Raw genomic sequence first — 24,920 nt, forward strand, 5'->3', positions numbered from 1 at the left:
CCACAGCCCACACCCACCTCCCCCAGACCACACCACACACCAGCCTCCCCAGACCATACCCACCTCCCCCAGACCACACAACACACACCTTCCCCAGACCACACCCCACACCCACTTCCCCCAGACCACACCCCACCTCCCCAGACCACAACCTACACCCGCCTCCCCAGACCACACTCCACACCCATCTCCCCAGACCACACCCACCTCCCCAGACCACACCCCATACCCACCTCCCCCAGACCACACCCCACACCAACATCCCCAGACCACATCCCACACCCACCACCCCCAGACCACATCCCACACCCACCACCCCAGACCACACCCCACACCCACCTCCCCAGACCACACCCGCCTCCCCAGACAACACCCCACACCTACCTCCGCAGATCACATCCCACACCCACCTCCCCCAGACCACACACCCACCTCCCCCAGACCACACCCCACACCCACCTCCCCAGACCACACCCCACACCCACCTCCCCCAGACCACACTCCACACCCACCACCCCCAGACCACACCCCACACCCACCTCCCCAGACCACACCCATCTCCCCAGACCACAGCCACCTGCTCCAGACCACACCCCACACCCACCTCCCCCAGACCACACCACACACCCACCTTCCCCAGACCACACCCCACACCCACCTCCCCCAGACCACACTACACACCAGCCTCCCCAGACCATACCCAACTCCCCCAGACCACACCCCACACCCACCTCCCCAGACCACACCCCACACCCACCTCACCCAGACCACACCCCATTCCCACCTCCCGCAGACCACACCACACACCCACCTTCCCCAGACCACACCACACACCCACCTTCCCCAGACCACACCCCACACCCACCTCCCCCATACCACACCCCACACCCACCTCACCCAGACCACACCCCACACCCACCTCCCCAGACCACACCTGCCTCCCCAGGCCACACCCACCACCCCAGACCACATTCCACACCCACCAACCCAGACCACACCCGTCTCCCCAGACAGTACCCCACACCCACCTCCCCAGACCACACCCCACACCCAGCTCCTCCAGACCACATACCCACCTCCCCCAGACCACACCCCACACCGACTTCCCCCAGACCACACCCCACACCCACCTCCCTAGACCACACCTGCCTCCCCCCGACCACACTCCACACCCATTTACCCTAGACCACACCCCCCCCTCTCCAGACCACACTCCATGACCACCTCCCCCTCCCACTTGGTGGGAATTTGCTCTGCCTTACACTCAGGGTTGCACTGACAGAATTTCTCACAGAAGTTCTGGGCCGTGACACAAGGACATGTGACATCACAGGGCCGCTCAGGGTGGTCACATGGCTGATAATTGTAAACCTGATTGGATGAATTGTCTGCAAAAGAAGAAAGCACAGAAAATAAACAAATAAAAACATTAACCTCCAACACATGTCCCAATACCTCTTCCCAACATTCCCCTCTTGATTCTGCCCCTCCTCCAGCACCATGCCCTTCAATCAAGCTCCCCACAACATTCCCAACATGAAGTGCAAGTTTCAGAGGTCATGTACAGTGACATAGATTCAGAGGTCACATACATTGACATAAGGTTAGAGGTCACCCACACTGGACACAGGGTCAGAGATCACTCACACAGGGGCATGGGGTCAGAGGTCACCCACACTGGACACAGGGTCAGAGGTCATTGAATTATTAGAGTCAGTTTGTGACACTGGCCTTTCTTCAGCTGCATCCTCCTGCAATGTGCTGCCCACAATCTGTAATAGAGAGAAACCAATTCAGAGGCTGTTCCAGTCAGTGTTAATTGGTCAGAGTTTATAAAGTACAGGACGTGACCCTGACTCACTGGCTTGGGGTCCAGCCATTGGAGCAAGGGAACAGACTATCCAACTCAAACACTCCCCATTTTCCTGTGAAGGGGTCAGGGTCAGAGGTCAGAGGTTGTGAGTCTGCAACTAGGCAGTATCATAAGGTTCTGCCTCTACTCCCCCCTGGCCTTCACTGATATACCAACATGCCCCTTTTAACATTATCCAAACATTTTTCAGATGATGACGCGATTCTAGTTGAACTGAAGCAGCTTTGCCTTGTTTCTGGGACTTGGCACCAGGTCCTGCCTCTTAACCCACAAAAGATAAAAGATGATAAGAAGTGGACCATTCAGCCCATCAAGTCTCCCCTGCTATTCAATATAATCACAGCTGATCTTCACTTTCACCTTCACTCCCACCCCCTCCATAGACCCCTTGAACCCAAGAGATCACAAATCTCTTGATCCCAGCTGTAAATATATTCACTGATGGGGTATCCACAACTGTCAGGGGCAGAGCATTTTAAAACTTCACAACCCTCCAATTGAAAACATTCCTTCTCATCCCAGTCCTAAGGATTGGTCCCTTTTCCTGAAAAAGGGTCCCGTGTTCTTGATTCCCCAGCCGGAGGAGGTAACCTGAGTGTTGACCCTGTCAAACACCTCAGAGTCTCTGAACTTTAAAAACTTCTAAACTTCAGATTGTTAAGGTCCAAAGCGTCACCATCTTGGCAACATTATTGCCCATCCCTAATTACCCAAAGGGCAGTCAATCATTGCTGTGGTTCTGGAGTCACACCTAGACCAGACCAGATAAGGATGGTAGTTTCTTTCCCTAAAGGGCATTAATGAACCAGTTGGGTTTTTCCAACATTTGACAACAGATTCACAGTCATCATTAGACTCTTAATTTCTGATTTTCATTGAATTCAAATTCCTCCATCTGCTGTGACAGGATTTGAACCTGGGACCCCAGAACATTACCTGGGTCTCTAGATTAATATTTTGTGATAATATCATTATGCAATCACCAGCGGTGATTATTCATAAAAATAGTATTAAATTATTTAATGATAAATGAAATATAACCTCATTCTATATGACCCTTTACTCACCTGTCCCTGGCTAAATACACACCCACCTGTTCCTGGCTATATGCACACCGTCCTATCCCCTAGCTATATGTACAGCCACCTGTCCCGGGCTATACGCACACCCACCTGTCCCAGGCTGTACGCACACCCACCTGTCCCGGGCTATACGCACACCCACCTGTCCCAGGCTGTACGCACACCCACCTGCCTCGGGTTATACGTACACCCACCTGTCCCAGGCTATATGCACACCCAACTGCCTCGGGCTATACGCACACCCACCTGTCCCAGGCTGTACGCACACCCACCTGTCCTGGGCTATGCGCACACCCACCTGCCTCGGGCTATACGCACACCCACCTGTCCTGGGCTATACGCACACCCACCTGTCCCAGGCTGTACACACACCCACCTGCCTCGGGCTATATGCACACCCACCTGTCCCGGGCTGTACGCACACCCACCTGTCCCGGGCTATACGCACACCCACCTGTCCCAGGCTGTACGCACACCCACCTGCCTCGGGTTATACGTACACCCACTTGTCCCAGGCTATATGCACACCCACCTGCCTCGGGCTATACGCACACCCACCTGTCCCAGGCTGTACGCACACCCACCTGTCCTGGGCTATGCGCACACCCACCTGCCTCGGGCTATACGCACACCCACCTGTCCCGGGCTGTACGCACACCCACCTGCCCCAGGCTGTACGCACATCCACTTGCCTCGGGCTATATGCACACCCACCTGTCCCAGGCTGTACGCACACCCACCTGTCCCGGGCTATACGCACACCCACCTGTCCCAGGCTGTACGCACACCCACCTGCCTTGGGCTATATGCACACCCACCTGTCCCAGGCTGTACGCACACCCACCTGTCCTGGGCTATACGCACACCCACCTGCCTCGGGCTATACGCACACCCACCTGTCCCAGGCTATATGCACACCCACCTGTCCCAGGCTGTACGCACACCCACCTGTCCCGGGCTATACGCACACCCACCTGTCCCAGGCTGTACGCACACCCACCTGTCCCAGGCTGTACGCACACCCACCTGTCCCGTGCTTTACGCACACCCACCTGTCCCAGGCTGTACGCACACCCACCTGTCCCAGGCTGTACGCACACCCACCTGCCTCAGGCTATACGCACACCCACCGCCCCGGGCTATACGCACACCCACCGCTCCGGGCTATACGCACACCCACCTGCCCCAGGCTATAAGCACACCCACCTGCCTCGGGCTATAAGCACATCCATCTGCCCTGGGATAAACACACATCCACCTGTCCCAGCTATACGCACACCCACCTGTCCTGGGCTATACGCACACCCACTTGTCCCAGGCTATATGCACACACACCTGTCCCAGGCTATACGCAAACCCACCGCCCCGGGCTGTAAGCACACCCACTGACCCGGGCGATACGCACACCCACCTGTCCTGGGCTATACGCACACCCACCTGTGCTGGGCTATACGAACACCGACCTGTCCTGGGTTATATGCACACCCACCTGCCCGAGTCTATACGCACACCCACCTGTCCTGGGCTATACGCACACCCACCTGTCTCGGGCTATACGCACACCCACCTGTCCCGGGCTATACGCACACCCACCTGTGCTTTCTTTTTTTCTTCGGTGGGGATAGAATATGATGGTCCGTGGGCAGCTTGTGAATGATGGAAGATTCCTTCACTGCGAACTCATACACCTTGAAGAGAGGATACTCCACTCAGGAACAGCAACATTTCATCTTTTGAAAAATTCATGAGTTACAACTCCCAGTAAGTCCCCCATTCCCACTCCCAGTGGCCGGTTCTGAGCAGCAGAGAGTAGACACAGAAACCCTGCCTGCAGACCTGTACACTCAGGACTATCTGATGATTTGCAGACTCCTACTCTCTCCAGTCCAGATTCACAACCTGCACAACCAAGCCATAACCTAGATGATTAAAAAAAATTCTCTGATTCAAAATTTCATTTTAACAGTAACCTGCATTAAGTAATAAACATTCTATAAAATTTTATAAAGTTAACAGTCTCATGTTTGCCCCAATGATCTCAAATTTTAAAAAGCAAAAAGAACCATCTCCATCCACTGCAACTAATTCTCCGTTTCTCCTTCTCATCGGCTTGCAGAGTTCAGAATCTGTTCCTGTGAACTTTCTGCTGACCTACCTGAGTGCAGGTCTTGGTTTTTATCAGTCTGGCAATTGCACAGAAATTGTTGAAATAGGTTCCATGTAACACACGGAACAACGATTCCTCAGCACTGTCCCAAGCCACAGCTTGTGGTATTGCACTGTGTACATCCAATTCAGGGCTCTCACTCATCCCCAGAATCTCACTTGTCCTGGGAGTCTCGCTCATCTCAGGGCTCTCGCTCATCCCGGGAATCTCATTCACCCTGAGGGTTTCACTCCTCTCAGGAATCTCGCTCATCCCGGGAATCTCACTCATCCCAGAGATCTCGCTCGTCCTGAGGGTCTCAATTGGCCCAGGGATCTCAGTTATCCTGGGGGTCTTGCTCGGACTAGGGGTCTCAGAGGCATCATCTGGTCCAGGCATTGGTTTCAGTTTGACTGGTGTTTGACTCCGGGAGCTTCCTTCTGATAAATCTGTAAATACAAACATTGATAGAGTTACCAGCTGGAGACTGACTGGGGGCTCAGTGGTTTTAGGTCCTGGTTAGAAGGTACAATGGGAATTTGGGGTGAGGAAGTGGTCAGGGTGGGGGTGAAATTTGATGCTGGGTGTTGGGTGTAATAGATGATTACCTGAGAAGCTCTGGCAGTTTTCACCACTGCATTCCCGGTCACTGTCGCCATCTTTCAGCTCACTGATTGCAATTGGGGGTACATTGGGCTGGTTCCAGTTACCATGGTGATGCTTTCTGCGCCGCCCCGTGCTCCGTTTTGTCCGTGTTTTATTTTGAACAGTGGAGAGAGATGCAGAAAACTCCTTGGCTCCATCCTGCATCCAACAATCAGCAACATCTCAGAATCAGTCTTTGTCCAAACTCAACATTATAATCAGTAAACTCAACAAGACAAGTGAGAGAAGGGGCACAAGCATCAATCCTTGCCCTCCCCCTACCATCCCCCGTTCCTGCTCTCTCTTGAACGTCACCAGAAACACCTTGGTGAAGGGACAGCCCTAGTCTCAGTGACCACGGAGCAATGGGCTCCATGAATCCTGTGGGAGGATGGGTACTGGTCTTATTGAGACATCTCTTTGCTCAAATTAATTCCCAGCCTGAAAAATAAAAGTTTTTCTTCACCAGAAACATGAAGCAGTCCTTCCCACACGGTGTTGTTTCCACCCTTATCTCTTTATTTTTCCTTTTGTACATATTTGGTGTCGCATGAAAAGCTGCAAAAAGAAAGATTTATATTGTAACAAATTACTGTACCTGATGGAACAGTGTGACAGATAAACAGGAAGAGTGCATTCAGTCCACCACATTCAGGAATGAAATTACACTCATCTTTACCTCAAATCCTGTAGTATAGTTAGTTAACAAAAATCATTAATCCATCATTTTAATAAACATTTGTTCCAGCACAAATTGCCACTGGAGGAAGTAAATTCTGAACTTTACCACAACTTAATTCCTGAAAAGTTTGGCTCTTGAATTTAAACCATGTCCCTAAATTTAACCTTTGCAACTGCCAGAAATGACTTCTCTCTACTGACCCTACCTGTTCACCTTAATATCTTCAAATATTTAATTAAATCACCTTGCAAGTTCACTTTGTAATTTAACCCTTCAATGAATCATTCCAGTAAATTTACACTGCACTCCAAAACAAAACAAGGATCTATCTGTCCTAAAATGTGGCGTTCAGAACCTCACAGAGTAACTCCAAGTGCAGTATAACTAAAGCTTTGATAAAATAATTTCAACCTTCTTACATTTTAGCCTGCTAGATACAAAAAATATCAGTGTTATCGACCTTTCTCATTTCTTCTGTATCTGTCCATAGCATTTGTTTGATTCAATGTTTCCAGAGGGAAACTCACCATCAGCATCTCTGGGGAAATTAGGGCTGAGCAAGGAATACTGATCCAGCCAGAGATGCCCACATCTCACGAATGAATAAAAATCCACACAAAAACACACATACTCAGAGTGTGAGCAGGCAGTGACTGTGATGAACTCAGGGAAGGGCAGTAAATGCTGGTCTAACTAGAGATGTCCTCATCTCATGAACTAATAAGAAAAGTGGCTTGTCATTTCTGTTTGGATCTTTACTGTATCCATCATTTGCAAAGTCCTCTGTTTTATGCCTAAACTGGATGACCTGTATTCAAATTTTCCTGCTTTAAATCCATTTGCAACTGTTTTGCCACCTGTTTCAATATCCTCCTGTCATTCTGTCTGCACTTCTTTGGGTGTGACTAAACTTGCTATCATCTGCAAATTGTGATGCAAAATCACATCATCCAGGTTGTTTATACACTTGGTAAATAGTCAAGTTCCCAACAGAGATAGAAACAAAGATAGGTTACAGTACACTTCACACCCATTCTATACTTGTCAAGAGTGTGGTGCTGGGAAAGCTCAGCAGGTCAGGCAGCATCTGAGGAGCAGCAGAATAGATGTTTCGGGCATAAGCCCAAAATTCCTGATGAAGGGCTATACCCGAAACATCGATTCTCCTGCTCCTCAGATGCTGCCTGACCTGCTGTGCTTTTCCAGCAACACACTCTTGACACATGGAATCTGTGCCTTGGCCAGAGGTGTGATGGGTGCAAATCTTGAAGGTTGGGGAAAGGACGTGAAAGTAAACGTAAGACACCTTCTTCTTCAGTACTTTTCTGATAGTGTTTGAGCTGTTATCAGTTTAATAGAATGTTTATTGCACCCCACCCATACTGCTCGTAAGCCCCAGTATTATTGCTGTCACTTATTGAATTCCACATGGGAACTCTGTCCTCGGTGACTCTCACCTTGGAGGAGGAAGGTCAGCCCAGGCCTGACAAACAGACAAATCTCTATTGCCCCAAAACAAGTGGTTGGTACTCACGGTGCAGGAAGCAGTCATACTTGAAGCAGCGTCTGCAGAAAAGGGTGTGGAAGGAATGCAGGGACTGATTACGCTGCACTGATTTAGCATTAGGTCCATCAATGTTTGGAGTGCACTCTGGAGGGACTGCTGAGGGATCACAGAGTTTCGTCAGCTCCCAGTACCTGAGAAGCAGGAACATCATTGATCAACTCAGTCTTTGCTGCAATCAGGGATGGGTTGTTGTTGGTTGCTGGAGGTGGTGGTGAGGGGTTATGAGCCCAGAGGAAGAAACAAAAACAGGAAAACCCGCAAATGATGTGTCCTCCTCTACCCCATCCTGTGTGCTCTGGAGCCACAGGACAATAGTACATTTGTCTCAAGCATTTACTGTTCACTGCTTTTCCTCTGTAATGGAAAGATGTGGCAACGGTTGGGGGCTGGCTGGGAGAGTTAGAAGGGTGAATGTGCACAGAAAGATGTGTTCAACTCACTTCTCTCTTAGCTCCTTCGATGAGCCCCGATCTGGAAACATCATGGCGATGGCTTTGAAGATCTTGTCTGGTGGAAGCCTTCTGTTAGATCTCTCCTCAGTCCCTGCAACATCCAGTGAGAGCAGGGTTAAAGGGACAGAGAGCCAACACACACTGCCAGGCCAGGCCGGGCCAGGCTGGAAATCTGAATACATGAATTTTAGTATTAACTAGTCTGCATGTCAAAGACTGAATACAATATACCATTCTCCCCTCTCCCACGTTGACATGCTGTTGTGGGGTCCAGAGTGGGGCTGGTGATTAATATATACATTTAATGGTTTGGACACCTTATTACAGGATTGAAGTCACACATTCATATTGCAATTGGAGATTCCAGTGTTTGAGGAGTGTGTGAGTGAAATGGGGATTGCAGGCAAATGGCCTTCCCAATCTGTACAGAACCAAAGGAGGTTCAGTGGCCCTTCCAATTCTCTCAACCTCCCCTTTGACCTCCCTCCCTGCACTTTGGAAAAGCCAAACCACTGATCCCCTCCAAGCCCAATCTCTACAAACTCCTCCGACTGCCTTGGCTCTCTAGAACTTTCTCTCCTTTGTCCTAAAGGGGCTTTGACTTACAGAAACATAGGATTCCATCTGGAATAGGCGATTCCATCTGGAATAGGCCATTCCAAACCCCTCTCCATTCAGTAAGATCCTGGCTGACCTGCACTTTCCTGTCTGGACCAATCACCTACCTCTCTCTCCATCAATTAGAAATCAGTCACCCAGCCTCCACTCTCTTCTGGGCAGAATAACGACTGTCAGGGAGGAAGTGACTTTTGGTGTCTCAGCTGCAGTCTGAATTGCCCCAGGATGGCATAGATGGGCACTGCCCTTGGCACTGTGATTTAGGGAGGGTGCTGTGTTGAGACCAGAGGCAACCAGGAGGAGCTCAAAGCCACAGAGAACCACAGCAAGGTTCAGCCTGCCAACTAGAGAGACAGAAAGGAGGAGGAGGACTGGGGAATGAAGATTCACACAGGGGAGTTATTTCTGGGTTTGGGACCCTGCAAATCAGCTGTATTGTCACTATTGTAATGTAGAAATACAGCAGCTAATTTAAGCAGAGAAAAATCCTACAAACAGCAATTCATTACAAGTAGCTGTAAAAAGCTGAGACACAGTGACCTCTCTCTCTCTCCCCAAGATTTCAATGAAATCCCTGAAAGACTTGAACCGAATTCTTGCCTTAGCCCCTTTCAATCAGCTCTGCAAGAATTGCATTTTTAAAAAAAGTTTATTCATTGGCTTAAAATACCAGAACGCTCTCCCTAATGGCACTGGGAGATACCAACACCCCAAGGACTGTAGTGGTGACAGCAGGTGGCATTACCAAGGGCAGTTGGGGATGAGCAATAAACATTGACCCAGGCAGTGACACTGAGTCATGACAGTGAATAAGATAAACTCCCATTAGGATAGGTCTGTTAAAACTCACCATCCTCAGCATTTTGATCGCTGCACTGCAACTCATCCTGTCCTCGTTTCATATTCTGTCGGCTGTTAGTGCGAGAGGGAGTTGTTGGCTTAACTTCATCATCTGACTCCCGAATGAGACCACGAACAAGTGCAGTAAAGATCTCATCACTGATAAAATCACACTCTGCAAAACATAGAGCTGTTAATCCCAAGTATTCTGTGAATGTAAACACCATCTCAAAACTCAATCTCAGCATCTGCTATGGAATATCACATCTGGAAACAGACTACTTTATAACATGGTTTCAGAGATTCCTCAGTGTTGTTCCAAATGGAGGAGCACTCATTCATCGGCTGAGAGGTGGGGTAGTGGGGGCTCTGTGGTAACCAGATGGTCCTTTCCTTGTTCTGTGGAGTCCATAGTCAATGTTGAGGACTCCCAAGGCAAATCCTCCTGACTGTATATCGCTATGCTGCCACCTCTGCTGGGTCTGTCCAGTTGAGGGGAAAGGATATATCCGGGAATGGTGATGGGGATGTCTGGGATATTGACCATACAGTATGATTCTGTGAGTACTAGATCTCTCCTGAATTTGACTGTAGTCCCCAGATGTTAGCAAGGAGGGCCTTGCAGGATGACAAGGTTGAGTTAGCAGTTGTCATTCCCACTTGCCACATCACTACCAGGTCATTCTTGTTTTTAAACTTTCTACTGATTTGATACAAATGAATGGCTTGCTCTGTTATTTCAGAATCAAGCAGTTTGGAGTCAAGTGTAGGCCAGATCAGGTAAGGATGGCAGATTTTCTTTCCAAAAGGGCATGAGTGAACCATTTTTTAAAACAACAATTAAGTCATCTAGAATTTTAATTTTACATTTTTATTGAATCCAAATTTCACCTGGCCTGATGTGATTCAAGCCTGGGATCCCAGAATATACCCAGCTCCTTTGGTTTCTAGACCCGCAACAATAATGTGAGGGCATTGCACCCTCCCCCCCCCCGGAATGTAATACAGTATGAGGATATGCCCCCCCGCCAGGGAAGGGGTAATACAACAAGAGGTTATCGCCCCTCAATCCCCAGGTGTAATACACCTTGAGGGTATCAGCCCTCCCCTGGGTGTAATACAGCATGAGGGTATTGCCCCCTGGGTGTAATACAACATGAGGGTATCGCCCCCTGGGTGTAATACAGCATGAGGGTATCGCCCCCTGGGTGTAATACAACATGAGGGTATCGCCCCCTGGGTGTAATACAACATGAGGGTATCGCCCCCTGGGTGTAATACAGCATGAGGGTATCGCCCCCTGGGTGTAATACAACATGAGGGTATCGCCCCCCTGGGTGTAATACAGCATGAGGGTATCACCCCCTGGGTGTAATACAGCATGAGGGTATCGCCCCCCTGGGTGTAATACAACATGAGGGTATTGCCCCCCTGGGTGTAATACAGCATGAGGGTATCACCCCCTGGGTGTAATACAGCATGAGGGTATCGCCCCCCTGGGTGTAATACAGCATGAGGGTATTGCCCCCTGGGTGTAATACAGCATGAGGGTATCGCCCCCTGGGTGTAATACAACATGAGGGTATCGCCCCCCTGGGTGTAATACAACATGAGGGTATCGCCCCCTGGGTGTAATACAGCATGAGGGTATCGCCCCCTGGGTGTAATACAGCATGAGGGTATCGCCCCCTGGGTGTAATACAACATGAGGGTATCGCCCCCTGGGTGTAATACAGCATGAGGGTATCGCCCCCTGGGTGTAATACAACATGAGGGTATCGCCCCCCTGGGTGTAATACAACATGAGGGTATCAGCCCTCCCCTGGGTGTAATACAGCATGAGGGTATCGCCCCCCTGGGTGTAATACAGCATGAGGGTATCGCCCCCTGGGTGTAATACAACATGAGGGTATCAGCCCTCCCCTGGGTGTAATACAGCATGAGGGTATCGCCCCCCTGGGTGTAATACAGCATGAGGGTATCAGCCCTCCCCTGGGTGTAATACAACATGAGGGTATCGCCCCCTGGGTGTAATACAGCATGAGGGTATCGCCCCCTGGGTGTAATACAGCATGAGGGTATCGCCCCCCTGGGTGTAATACAACATGAGGGTATCGCCCCCTGGGTGTAATACAGCATGAGGGTATCGCCCCCTGGGTGTAATACAACATGAGGGTATCGCCCTCTGGGTGTAATACAGCATGAGGGTATCGCCCCCTGGGGGTAATACAGCATGAGGGTATCGCCCCCTGGGGGTAATACAGCATGAGGGTATCGCCCCCTGGGTGTAATACAGCATGAGGGTATCGCCCCCTGGGTGTAATACAGCATGAGGGTATCGCCCCCTGGGTGTAATACAGCATGAGGGTATCGCCCCCTGGGTGTAATACAGCATGAGGGTATCGCCCCCTGGGTGTAATACAGCATGAGGGTATCGCCCCCTGGGTGTAATACAGCATGAGGGTATCGCCCCCTGGGTGTAATACAGCATGAGGGTATCGCCCCCTGGGGGTAATACAGCATGAGGGTATCGCCCCCCCTGGGTGTAATACAGCATGAGGGTATCGCCCCCTGGGTGTAATACAGCATGAGGGTATCGCCCCCTGGGGGTAATACAGCATGAGGGTATCGCCCCCTGGGGGTAATACAGCATGAGGGTATCGCCCCCCCTGGGTGTAATACAGCATGAGGGTATCGCCCCCTGGGTGTAATACAGCATGAGGGTATCGCCCCCTGGGGGTAATACAGCATGAGGGTATCGCCCCCCTGGGTGTAATACAGCATGAGGGTATCGCCCCCTGGGTGTAATACAGCATGAGGGTATCGCCCCCTGGGGGTAATACAGCATGAGGGTATCGCCCCCTGGGGGTAATACAGCATGAGGGTATCACCCCCTGGGGGTAATACAGCATGAGGGTATCGCCCCCTGGGGGTAATACAGCCCACTGCTCAGGTCACCTTGAATCATCCAAGCAGCGAGTGAAGAAAGTGCTCTCTCGTCCGACCAGATGAAAAGCAAGCTACAAAAATCAAAAGAGAACTGAGCAACCCAGAATCACAAAAACTTGAACAGTAAAGGGGAGGCCATTCAGGAAAACGAAGAGGTTTGGCTTTTAAAATAGTTGGTTATCTCAGCATCCCACTGGGTACATGCAGGGAGATGGCACTGATTGGATTGTTATCCTAGCAGTTGGATTGAGACCCTGACTGATGCAGGGTGGGGAGATACCCACCCAGAGTTTTTCACCACCAACTCTCTCCCCAAAGACCAGGTTTGGATTTGTCTTTCAGCAGTCTTTCCACATTAGTAATAAGGAGACACAGTCATAATTGAACTGATATGTCAGACTGAGATGAGAAAAACATCTCTTCAGGCACAGCCTTGCAAATTCTACAACACAGGGATATGATTTCCATCTTGGAATATATTCCAGGTTCAGATTGATTAGACATTTGGAGCCTAAGAGAATTTAGAGGTCAGGAGAAATGGCTAATTGAAGGAGACAATGAATTGAATAGCAGAGCTAGAGAATCTGAATATTCTGGGCTCTGACTCATCACTGACTGAATCACAATGCGTAATATTCCTGTGCTTTCATCAATGGTAACATCAGAAGCTACACTGACCTCCCAACTTCCCCCAAACTGGGAAACATTTCCCCACTTCAGTTGTTCACGACATTGAATCTCCTGCCCCAACCCTTGACACTTGCTCATAACTGAGCAGCGGTTACTTCAAGCAGGAACAAGATGGAAACTGCAGGAATTCACAGAAATTGTAATGAGATCAGGAGAGGATGGATGGTCTTGTTGAGTTGTCTGTCTCTGAAGAAAAGAATGTCAATGGTTATTCAAAAGGTTTGATGTAAAATGGTGAAGGGTTTTGACAAATTGGATACCGAGAGATGTGGGGAAGAGCAGAACTAAAGGCTGTCAATACTAAATAGTCACCAAGAAATGCAACTGGGAATTCAGGAGTAACTTCCTCACCCAGAGGGTGGTGAGAATGTGGGACTCACTCACATAGGGACCAGCTGCATTGAATGTAATGGTTTTCAGGGATAATTAGACAAGTTCATGCGAGAGAAAGAAACAGAGGGTTAGAATGATTGATTGAGATAATGAAAGCCAGGAGTGCGCTCATGTGGAGGTTAAGTCCCAGCAGGGATGGATGAAGGGTCACTGGACTCAAAAGGTTAACTGTGTTTTCCTTTCTGCAAATGCTGCCAGGCCCAATGAGTTTGTCAAGAACTTTGTTTTTGACCCAGCATGAACTTATTGGGCCAAATAGCCTGATTCTATGTTGTACATTTCATGGAATTGTATTTTTTGGTCTGTACTGTAAAATTGTGACAGGAATGAGACAGAGCAACTTACCTCTGTCTCCATGCACCTTCCCATCGTAATTATTGATCAGTTCCTCAATAAAAACGCCATCCTGCTCAAGGACCTCATCTCCCATATATGGGATATTGTGCAAGACAGTCTCATCCTCTACCTGCATTATAACAAGAAGCATTACTGAGGAACGTCACATACTGTAATGTTATATATTTATTTGAAATAAACCATAATAATTCCTACAAATGTGATCCCACCTACACCCAAATACAAATGCAATGGAGCCACTCCTTCATATCACACAACAGCACCCTGACCAACGTACCATGAAATTCTGCTGGAGAGGAGACCAGGAATACATCACTGGACTCATGGCCACCGGACTCAGCATCTTCTGCATGACCACCTGACTCTTGAAGTTTAGGAATAAACTCTCGACTGTACACTGCAATGAAGGAAAGAAGCAGTGAGGAGAATGCAGATGAGCTCAGGGAAATACGTTTTCTCGAACAGGCATTGCTCTGTTATGTGTGGAGCAGGGAACCTGCTGGTGCTTGGGGCCCAAGGAGGAGGTGTCAATGACATTGCGAAAGCTGCCTGGCTCTGGATTAATTGATTGAATTTGATCTTGTCACTTGGTCTTTCCACATGATGTTGATGTGACAGAGGGTAATCGTGCCAGTGACCATGAGCAAGTGGTTTCAGCTGTCAGAGGCATAGGCTGGTGCCACATTGTGTGCACTGGTAAGGTGGGATGCCAGGTTTCCAAATGACAGAGCAGCTGACAGGAAAAGGGAATGGATAACTGCAGCTGTGTATTTGACTATTTCTCAATTCCATCTGTTCACTTTTTCTAAGAAATGCAACTGAGAATTCAGGAGCAACTTCCTCACCCAGAGAGTGGTCAGAATGTTGTCTCACTCCCACAGGGAGCAGCTGCAGTGAATGTGATGGCTTGAATGGAAAGTGAGACAATTTCATGTGGGAGAAAGAAATGGAGGGTTAGAACGATCGATTGAGATGAGAAAAAACAGGGGGAGACTCAAGTGGAGAGTAAACCCCAGGATAGACAAAGGATGAAATAACTCCACAGAGGCCAGTCTCCCATCACTAGGTCACTCTTTATTTATACTTGGAAAGTCCTTGACACTGATCCAGCTCCCTCAGAGCCAGCTCGCAGAGTGAACAGCACCCAGACACTCCTGTTTATATCTGTCAGCCAGGGCTCCCTGATTGAACCAGATTAACAGCACCAATCAGGGAGTTCATATTCTATGAGGTCCACCTGATGACCTCAATACAGAGTTGGCACCAATTTCCCTCCCAATAAGAAGCCTCCCATGTGTCAGGGGGTGGGGGAAGGTGAGAGGGGGCCACAGTGTGGGCTCTGAGAGGTGGGGGAAGAGGATAGATGTTATGAGGGAGGTCAGCTGTCTGCTCCCTCGGTGCACAGGTGCAGACACAAAGCTGAAAGTTAGAGCCACTGGAGTCTCCATTCCTTAAATGGATGTAGATAGCAAACCCACTGAGATTGAAATCACAGCCACAATAAGTATCGATGTAGTCACTGTGTAATTTGTGAATACAAAGCCCTCAGTGAGGTGCCAGCTGCAATATGTAGCAGTCCATCACTGACTGCCTTCCCCCTCCATCCCACATACAACCTCCCCTCCCCCAGCTCCTGCACACACACTACCCTGTGGCACAGAATACTGAGTCAGCTGGATTTCACTCGATAATCTACCTTCCATTTGCCACAGCTCGTAGTTTGCATGGTGCTGACAGCTATTGGCTGAATCCTCAGCTTCTTCCAGTCTTCATTGAGAATTTCAGTTCGGCTCCTGATCTTGTTGCGGTTACAGACAAACATTTCCTTCACATAGAAAGGGAACAAGAGTTGGTTAGAGAGGGATGGAGAAATGTTTAGTGTCTCACCTTGGGCTCACCATCTAACTAGACTCCATGCCCTTGGCAGCTTGACAATTTATTTGAGAAATGAGTTTCTGCATGTGTGTGTGGCAGATGACTCCCTTCCTCACCCATAGCCACTCCCTGGAAATGGAAAGTGTGCAGAGCCTGTGCACAAAGTGAGGCAGCACCACAACCTGAAGCAGTTGTGAATATGACACACCCACCATTACCTTCACTTCATCTGCCCTCCGGAAGCGTTTGAGTTGTCGCAGGCGCATGTATTCAGACTTGACTCGTTTCCGCCAGTCCATCGACAGATTGGCCAACGGTTTATTCTGAGAGGGTTCAGATTCCATCCTCAGCCTGGAAACCAGATCATAGCAATCAGCATTGTGCCAGGACAGGGGGCAGAGTGGGCAATGCTCCCCCTGCCACTGGGAGAGGGTAACCTACATCCAACCCCTCCCCCGAATACTGGACTCAAAGAGTGAGACCTATTTCAAACCAAAAAGAAGATATTCTTGTGGGGTCAGTCATCAGGGCTCAGAGACAAGTTGAATATTTTGCAGATAAGTCTGTAATTTATTCTATTCACACACCACTGCAGACCTGAGTCCATCAGATTATTTCTGCCTTTGCTGTTTCTTTTAAACTATTTTTCACTCTACTCCTTCTAAATCTATATCTTCTCCTTTTATTCTTCCTTTCTTAAATACTACACTCTCCCAAGTCTCTCCTCAACCTTCCAATGCTTTGATCTTGCTGTTATCGTTTCTGACTTGACTGTTCAAAACGCAGACAGCTCCACTCTGGCTTTATCAAGACAGAAATCCCAAGTGACTGATCTCACTCCCAGAACCACTTTCCTGCCCAATGCACCCAATGGAGACTATCTTACCCACCAACTCACCATTTCCCGGCCCCACTCCACAATGTCCATTGGCAATAAGACCTTTAGCAACATAGGAACAGGAGTCTGCCATTCCGCCTGTTTCATCATTCAATACTATATTACGAGGATGTTGCCTGGTGTGGAAGGTGCTAGCTATGAAGCGAGGTTGAGTAGGTTAGGTTTGTTTTCATTAGAAAAAAGGAGATTGAGGAGGGGACCTGATTGAGGTCTACAAAATCATTCCTGATGAAGGGCTTTTGCCCGAAACGTCGATTTTGCTGCTCTGTGGATGCTGCCTGAACTGCTGCGCTCTTCCAGCACCACTGATCCAGAGTCTACAAAATCATGACAGGGTGGATGGAGACAAGCTTTTTCTCAGGGTAAAGGATTCAACAATGACAGGTCACACTTTCTAGGTGAGAGGTGGAAAGTTTAAGGGGGATACATGCGGTAAGTACTTCACATAAAGGGTGGTGGGTGTCTGGAACGCGTTGCCAGCAGAGATGGTAGAGGCAGGCACGGTGGATTCATTTAAGATGCATCTGGACATGCATCATTTAAGATGCATGAGTACGTGGGGAGCAGAGGAATACAGATGCCTAGGAACTGGGCCACAGGTTTAGACAGTACATTTGGATTGGCTTAGACTTAGAGGGCCAAAGGGCCTGTTCTTGGGCTGTAAATTTTCTTTGTTCTTTGTTTGTTCTATGGTTCATCTGGTGTAACCTCAAATCCACTTTCTTCTTTCTAAAAGTCTAACAAACTCAACTTTGAATTAGTGTAAAGGTCTACCTGTAATAGCTCCGACGAGAGGATTCCACACTAGAATGACACTGCCATCTATAAACATTCTATGGATGATTGCACATAATATCACAAAAAAACCCAGAAACTTGGGCAAGTGTTGGTGACACTTTCCCTTTAAATAAAGCCTCATGCCTTTTATAACTGCTCAAACATGGCTGTCATGGTGATGATGTGGAACATACCAATTCCAACTCTTTAATCCACTGGGACCTTCTGCTCTCTGAGCATCTTACCCTGTTCCACCCTCTCACCTCTTTCAAAATCATGATTTTACCACCGTCCTAAATTTAAGCCAAATGTTCTCAGACATTTATTCATTGCTTTCCTCTCTCAGTCTCTGCGCCAAACTTCTCTTCCTCACTGGTTTTAACACCATCTCTACCAGTCTGCTCCTGAATACCTTACTGAAACCATATGGAACATAGAACAATACAGCGCAGAACACGTCCTTCGGCCCTTGATGCTGCGCCAACCTGTGAACTATTTTCAGCTCATCCCCCTACACTATCCCAAAATCATCCATGTGCTTATCTAAGGATTGTTTAAATCTCCCTAATGTGGCTGAGTTGACTAACTTGGCAGGTAGGGCATTCCACGCTCTTACCACTCTCTGTGTAAAGAACCTGCCTCTGACATCTGTCTTAAATCTATCACCCTTCAATTTGTAGTTATGCCCCCTTGTATAAGCTGATGTCATCATCCTAAGAAAAACACTTTCACTGTCTACACTATCTAATCCTCTGATCATCTTGTATATCTCTATCAAATCCCCTCTTAGCCTTCTTCTTTCCAATGAGAAAAGACCCAAGTCCCTCAGCCTTTCCTCATAAGACCTTCCCTCTAAACCAGGCAACATCCTGGTAAATCTCCTCTGCACCTTTTCCAATGCATCCACATCCTTCCTGAAATATGGGGACCAGAACTGAACACAATATTCCAAGTGTGGCCACACCAGCGTTTTGTATAGTTGCAGCATGATATTGCGGCTCTGGAACTCAATCCCTCTACCAATGAAACCTAACACACCGTATGCCTTCTTAACAGCAATATCCACCCGGGTGACAACTTTCAGGGATCTATGTACATGGACTCCAAGATCCCTCTGCACATCCACACTACCAAGAATCTTTCCATTGACTCAGTACTCTGACTTCCTGTTATTCTTCCCAAAGTGCATCACCTCACATTTAGCTGCATTGAACTCCATTTGCCAGCTCTCAGCCCAATTCTGCAGTTTATCCAAGTTCCCCTGCAACCTGTAATATTCTTCCATTCTGTCCATTACTCCATCGACTTTAGTGTCATCTGCAAATTTACTAATCCATCCACCTATACCTGCGTCAAGTCATTTATAAACAGCAGTGGTCCCAAAACAGATCCTTGTGGCACACCACGAGTAACCGGACTCCAGGCTGAATATTTTCCATCAACCACTACTCACTGCCTTCTTTCAGAAAGCCAGTTTCTAATCCAAACTGTTAAATCACCCTCAATTCCATGCCTCTGCATTTTCTCCAACAGCCTACCATGTGGAACCTTATCAAAGGCTTTACTGAAGTCCATGTATACCATGACAACTTCCCTACCCTCATCTACATGCTTGGTCACCTTTTCAAAAAACTCAATGAAGTTTGTGAGACACGACCTGCCCTTGACGAAACCATGTTGACTATTTGAAATCAAATTGTTGCTTACTAGATGATTATCAATCTGATCTCTTATAATCCTTTTCAAAAACTTTCCTACAACAGAAGTAAGGCTCACCGGTCTATAATTACCTGGGTCATCTCTACTGCCCTTCTTGAACAAGGGCATAACATTTGCAATCCTCCAGTCCTCTGATACCAAACCTGTAGACAGTGATGACTCAAATATCAAAGGCGAAGGCTCTGCTATCTCCTCCCTAGCTTCCCAGAGAATCCCCGGATAAATCCCATCCGGCCCAAGGGACTTGTCTTCTTTCACTCCTTCGAGGATTGATAACACCTGTTCGTAACTAACCTCGATCCTTTCTAGTCGAATATCTCATTCCTCATTCTTCTCCTCAACAATATCCCCCTTTTCCTGAGTGAAAACCGATGAGAAATGTTCATTTAGCAGCTCTCCAATCTCCACAGGGTCCACACTCAACTTCCCACTTCTGTCTTTGCTCTCTATGTGCATGGCCACTCATGGAGGCTTTCAGACCTATCACATCAACTCCACACACACACCCCCCACCCCAGCTCATCTCTGATCACTTCTTTGCCACCCACACTCCCACTCCACCCACACTCCCTGTCCCTCGCCACCCAGACCCCATTGCTCATCACCCACATTCCCTGTTGCAGACCTCAGCCCAACCTCCTCCTGTATCTGCCTCTGGGAAAAAAGACCCAATTCATTAAAATGAAATAAAGAATAGCAGATGCTGGAAGTCTGAAACACCAACAGAAATCGCTGGTGAAACTCAGCAGGTCCGACATCACCCATGGAGAGAAAGCAGAGTTAACATTTTGGGTCCAGTGACTCTTCAGCCTGATTCACATTTGCTTCAAATGCACTTTCAAAATTACAGCTGTCACTAGCCCCTAGCTCTCTGTGTGTTACATTTACACAGTCACTGATTTGATTATATGCACCATTATATTCAGCTTTGACAAACTAGACCCCAATAAAACCATCGCCCTGCCCCGCTCTGTCTGCCCCTCAATATAACTCATTTCTGCTTTGGTCAGTTCAATGGACACAGATCTAAAAGGACGCAATGATAACCCAATTTAATCATTCCCCTGATCTGGCTGAAACACTACTGGGTTCTGCTCACATGACTAATATTGCTAACTAGGGAAAGTGGGTGCTGTAGACGCTAGAGATTAGAGTCAAGATTAGAGTAGTGCTGGAAAAGCACAGCAGGTCAGGCAGCATCTGAGGAGCAGGAAAATCGACATTTCGGGCAAAAGCCGTACTGTAGACACTAGAGATTAGAGTCAAGATTAGAGTAGTGCTGGAAAAGCACAGCAGGTCAGGCAGTATCTGAGGAGCAGGAAAATTGACGTTTTGGGCAAAAGCCCTTCATCAGGTTCCTGATGAAGGGCTTTTGCCCGAAATGTCGATTTTCCTGATCCTCAGACGCAGCCTGACCTGCTGTGCTTTTCCAGCACTACTCTAATCTTAACATTGCTGACTATTCCAGAATGATCTCAAATAAAAGATAATCCTGGCTTCTTTTCTCTCCTGCATAGTGTCTTTTTAAACCCCTCTCCCCTTACCTCCAGCAATGAATATGAGGAGCTTCAGGCTCTTAGAAAAGAATGAGTCCAACCAATCATCTTCCTCTGCCACAACCAATCATCTTCCTCTGCCACAACCAATCATCTTGCTCTGCCACAACCCTCTCTGTCCCAAACACAAATATCTTCGAAAGTTATCTCCTGGCCCTCCCCTGAACTCACATCTTTTGTTAGTTTTGAATCACTCTTCCCTCACACTATCTCAGAGCTCAGTTTGTCCAGAAGATCTGCCTCTAGTTTCCTTCACCCTATTCACTCTGACTCCTGGTCTCCATATTATCAAATAGTTCTCTCTCCAGGTATTCTGTCTTTTTCTCTCCTTTAAATCTGCTATTGTCAACTCTCTCTGCAAAACACCAATGCCCCCACCCCATCATGTCCTGTTCTTCCGTAAATCCACCCCCATCTTTCCTGCAACTGTTTGATCCATTGAATATGGGTTTCTGCCTCTTCCCCAGACTGAAGTCTCTCTCACCATTGCCACATGGGGACAGCTTGTGTGACTGACTGTGATTGATTCTCCCTCATCCGTCCAGACTTTTTTTAAATTTCAAAATATACTTTATTCATAGAAATAAATCTTTGGTACTTGTACAATTTGTCATGTTGTTCATAGATATATACATTGCATGTCTTAACATTACAAAGAACAGATTGAATTACTCGAATTTACAGTTATCCTATTTACAGTTCCCTTTATTAACCATCCAGTCTCTTATTATTTAGCTGTGGCTTCAGCAGGACCCACCTACTGAGTGGGTGTCCTGTTATACTATAGCAAATGAACCTTTTTTAATCCCAGTGTATGGGGTTACCGTTGTCCATTTGACTGTCCTGTCCCTCATCTGTCCAGACAGTCAGCCACACCTTCCTGCTGCAACCTGTCCTTGCTGTTACCCAGCCTTAAAAGAACCAATGCTGGAAGCTTCTTTCACTCTCTCTACGCCTCTGAATTTTCTCGTTGAGACTCTCCTTAAAAGTTCTCTCTCTTTGCCAAGCTTTTGGTCATCCTACATCTCCTTATTGGTCCAGGATAATTTTTATAAATCTCCCGTGAAGCTTCCTGAGATGTTTTAGTCCATTAAATGTGACATTTAAATATAATTTATCCTATTGGTCTTCACTAGAGAGGGTGCAGCCAATGGAGAAGGCCAGGAGGAGGCAGGACCTGGACAAAAAGGATTGGCAGATCTGACAGTCAGAAAAGCACAGTGTTTGGATCTCAGGTTTTTGAGGGAAATTAGGCTTTAGCTCTAATTTCCCCATCCTTCTTGGATATGGATCGGTGTCAAAAGTCTAGAGAGCTGCAAACATTCTACTCTTGTTCAAAAAATGTGGAAAGTGATAAATATGATCATTCTTGACCAGACAGCTCAATAAGGGGGAATATTTTAAGAGCAATATTCTGTGACAAAATTTAACCCTGACAAATGTGAGGCAAAGCACTTTGGAAGAAGTAAAACAAAGAAATATTCAATGAATGACAGTACAATAGAAAGCTCAGAGGGAACTTGTGGGTGCTTTGCCATAGATCCCTCAAGGTGGCAGGGCAGATTAAGAGGGTAGTTAACAGGCTTGTGGGACATATCAGTCATAGCAAAGATTGTAAGAACAGGAAGGTCATACTGGAGCTGTACAGGATTTTGTTGAGGCCACAGCTGGAGTACTGTGTAGTTCTGGTCACTGCATCACAGGAAGGCTGTGATTGCACTGGAGGGTTACAGAGGCGATTTACCAGATTGTTACTTGGGATGGAGCAGATTAAGTATAAATAGAGGCTGGAGAATCTCTGGGTTTTTTAAGAGCAGAGAAGGTTGAATAGAGGTGTAAAGGATTATGAGGGCAAGAGCTGAAAATGTGTTGCTGGAAAAGCGCAGCAGGTCAGGCAGCATCCAAGGAACAGGAGAATCGACGTTTCGGGCATAAGCCCTTCTTCAGGAAACGTCGGGCATAAGCCCTTCTTCAGGAAACGTCGGGCATAAGCTCTGAAGAAGGGCTTATGCCCGAAACGTCGATTCTCCTGTTCCTTGGATGCTGCCTGACCTGCTGCGCTTTTCCAGCAACACATTTTCAGCTCTGATCTCCAGCATCTGCAGTCCTCACTTTCTCCTCGAAGATTATGAGGGCAAGGACAGGGTGGACAGAAAGCAGCTGTTCCCTTTAGTTGAAGGGTCAATAACAAGAGGCATAATTTTAAGGTGAAAAGCAGGAGCTTTAGAGGGGATTTAAGGAAACTTTTTCACCTGAAATGGTGGAGTCTGTAATGCACTGCCTGGGAGGGGAGTTCATGTGGGAAACATGAAATGTCATAACATTCAAGGCTGTGGGCCAAGTGCTGGAAAATGGGCCCAGGGATTCTATAATTCCATAGTGTAGATTTAGTGCCATCTCTGTTAGCACAGAATCGATGGGCAGAAGGCCTCCTTCTGTATTTTATTCATTAACATTTGGTAAAGTATAATAAAGGTAAAGAATTTGTTTCATGCAAATCATGTTTAACAAATTGATTAGCCCTCAGTTAGTGTAATGCAGTTCATGTTTATGTGGACTTTCTGAAGGTGATCGATATAGGAGCACAATCCCAGTTTGAGCAATGGGGCTGAAGGGCCATTTTTCCAGAAGTGGGTGTAGGCTGTTTGCAGGAAGAGAGTGAGGGTGTGGGTGGGCTGTTTGCAGGAAGGGGGTGAGGTTGTGGGTGGGTGTGGACTGTTTGCGGGAAGGGGGTGAGGGTGAGGGTGAGGGTGTGGGCTGTTTGTGGGAGGGGGGTGAGGGTAAGGGTGAGGGTGGGGGTGAGGGTAAGGCGGGGGTGAGCTGTTTGCAGGAGGGGTAGAGGGTGGGGGTGGGCTGTTTGTGGGAAGGGATGTGGGTGGGTGGGCTGTTTGCAGAGGGGTGAGGGTGTGGGTGAGGGTGAGGGTGGGCTATTTGTGGGATGGGGTGAGGGTGGGCTGTTTCCAGGAGGGGGGTGAGAGTGGGCTGTTTCCAGGAGGGGGGTGAGAGTGGGCTGTTTGTGGGAGGGGGGTGGGGTGTGTAGGTGGGCTGTTTGCAGGAGTGGGTGAGGGTGAGGATAGGGGTGAGGGAGCGAGGGGGAGGGGGAGGGGGAGGAGGAGGAGGGTACACCCCATTAGAAAATGTATTAAATAATGAGGCCGGGGGCTGGAGCACGGAGCACGGAGCACGGCCTCCCTCAGGAGAGAGCTCACGCCGGGAGCCGGTTCCACAGCAGCGGCCGCGGGGAGACCGTGTACCCGGAGCCGGAGCTGCTTTACAGGCAGATCCTGGAGGGACAGCAACCGGGCCAGGGCTCCGCCGCTCGGCCCCTCTCCCTTACCCTCACCCCAGGGGCTCCGCCGCTCGGCCCCTCTCCGTCTCCCTGCCCCTGGCCCTCCCTCTGTCTCCTACCGTCACAGAGACTGAGTCCGGAATCTCCGCCGCTCGGGGCTCGGAGCGTCTCACGGCAGCAAGTGACGCAGGAACACCCCCACCCCCAGAGCACCACCCCCACAGGAACACCCCCACCCCCAGAGCACCACCCCCACAGGAACACCCCCACCCCCAGAGCACCACCCCCACAGGAACACCCCCACCCCCACCCCCAGAGCACCACCCCCACAGGAACACCCCCACCCCCAGAGCACCACCCCCACAAGAACACCCCCACCCCCAGAGCACCACCCCCACAGGAACACCCCCACCCCCAGGGCACCACTCCCACAGGAACACCCCCACCCCCAGAGCACCACCCCCACAGGAACACCCCCACCCCCAGAGCACCACCCCCACAGGAACACCCCC

At 48.6% G+C, this 24,920-nt stretch overlaps 1 protein-coding gene across 1 annotated transcript in view; it reads right to left on the reverse strand.

Moving 5' to 3' along the window:
- ezh1 (enhancer of zeste 1 polycomb repressive complex 2 subunit) overlaps positions 1-24,602 on the reverse strand; it is a 37,516-nt gene extending 12,914 nt beyond the window's left edge. The window contains exons 1-14 of the mRNA XM_087977692.1: positions 24,528-24,602; positions 16,388-16,520; positions 15,991-16,119; positions 14,572-14,691; positions 14,283-14,403; positions 9,916-10,080; positions 8,436-8,538; positions 7,963-8,126; positions 6,213-6,304; positions 5,710-5,905; positions 5,111-5,550; positions 4,549-4,643; positions 1,732-1,772; positions 1,263-1,388 (exon numbers count right to left, since the gene is read on the reverse strand). Of these exons, the coding sequence (XP_087833818.1) occupies positions 1,263-1,388; positions 1,732-1,772; positions 4,549-4,643; positions 5,111-5,550; positions 5,710-5,905; positions 6,213-6,304; positions 7,963-8,126; positions 8,436-8,538; positions 9,916-10,080; positions 14,283-14,403; positions 14,572-14,691; positions 15,991-16,119; positions 16,388-16,513 (1,918 nt within the window). The 5' untranslated portion in view covers positions 16,514-16,520; positions 24,528-24,602. The remainder of the gene's footprint in view (positions 1-1,262; positions 1,389-1,731; positions 1,773-4,548; positions 4,644-5,110; positions 5,551-5,709; positions 5,906-6,212; positions 6,305-7,962; positions 8,127-8,435; positions 8,539-9,915; positions 10,081-14,282; positions 14,404-14,571; positions 14,692-15,990; positions 16,120-16,387; positions 16,521-24,527) is intronic.
- Between the last annotated feature and the right edge of the window lie 318 nt (positions 24,603-24,920).

This window comes from Chiloscyllium plagiosum, unplaced genomic scaffold (genome assembly GCF_037043375.1).
Source record: "Chiloscyllium plagiosum isolate Xiang-an unplaced genomic scaffold, Cpla_swu_hap1 HiC_scaffold_32, whole genome shotgun sequence".
Lineage (NCBI taxonomy): Eukaryota > Metazoa > Chordata > Chondrichthyes > Orectolobiformes > Hemiscylliidae > Chiloscyllium > Chiloscyllium plagiosum.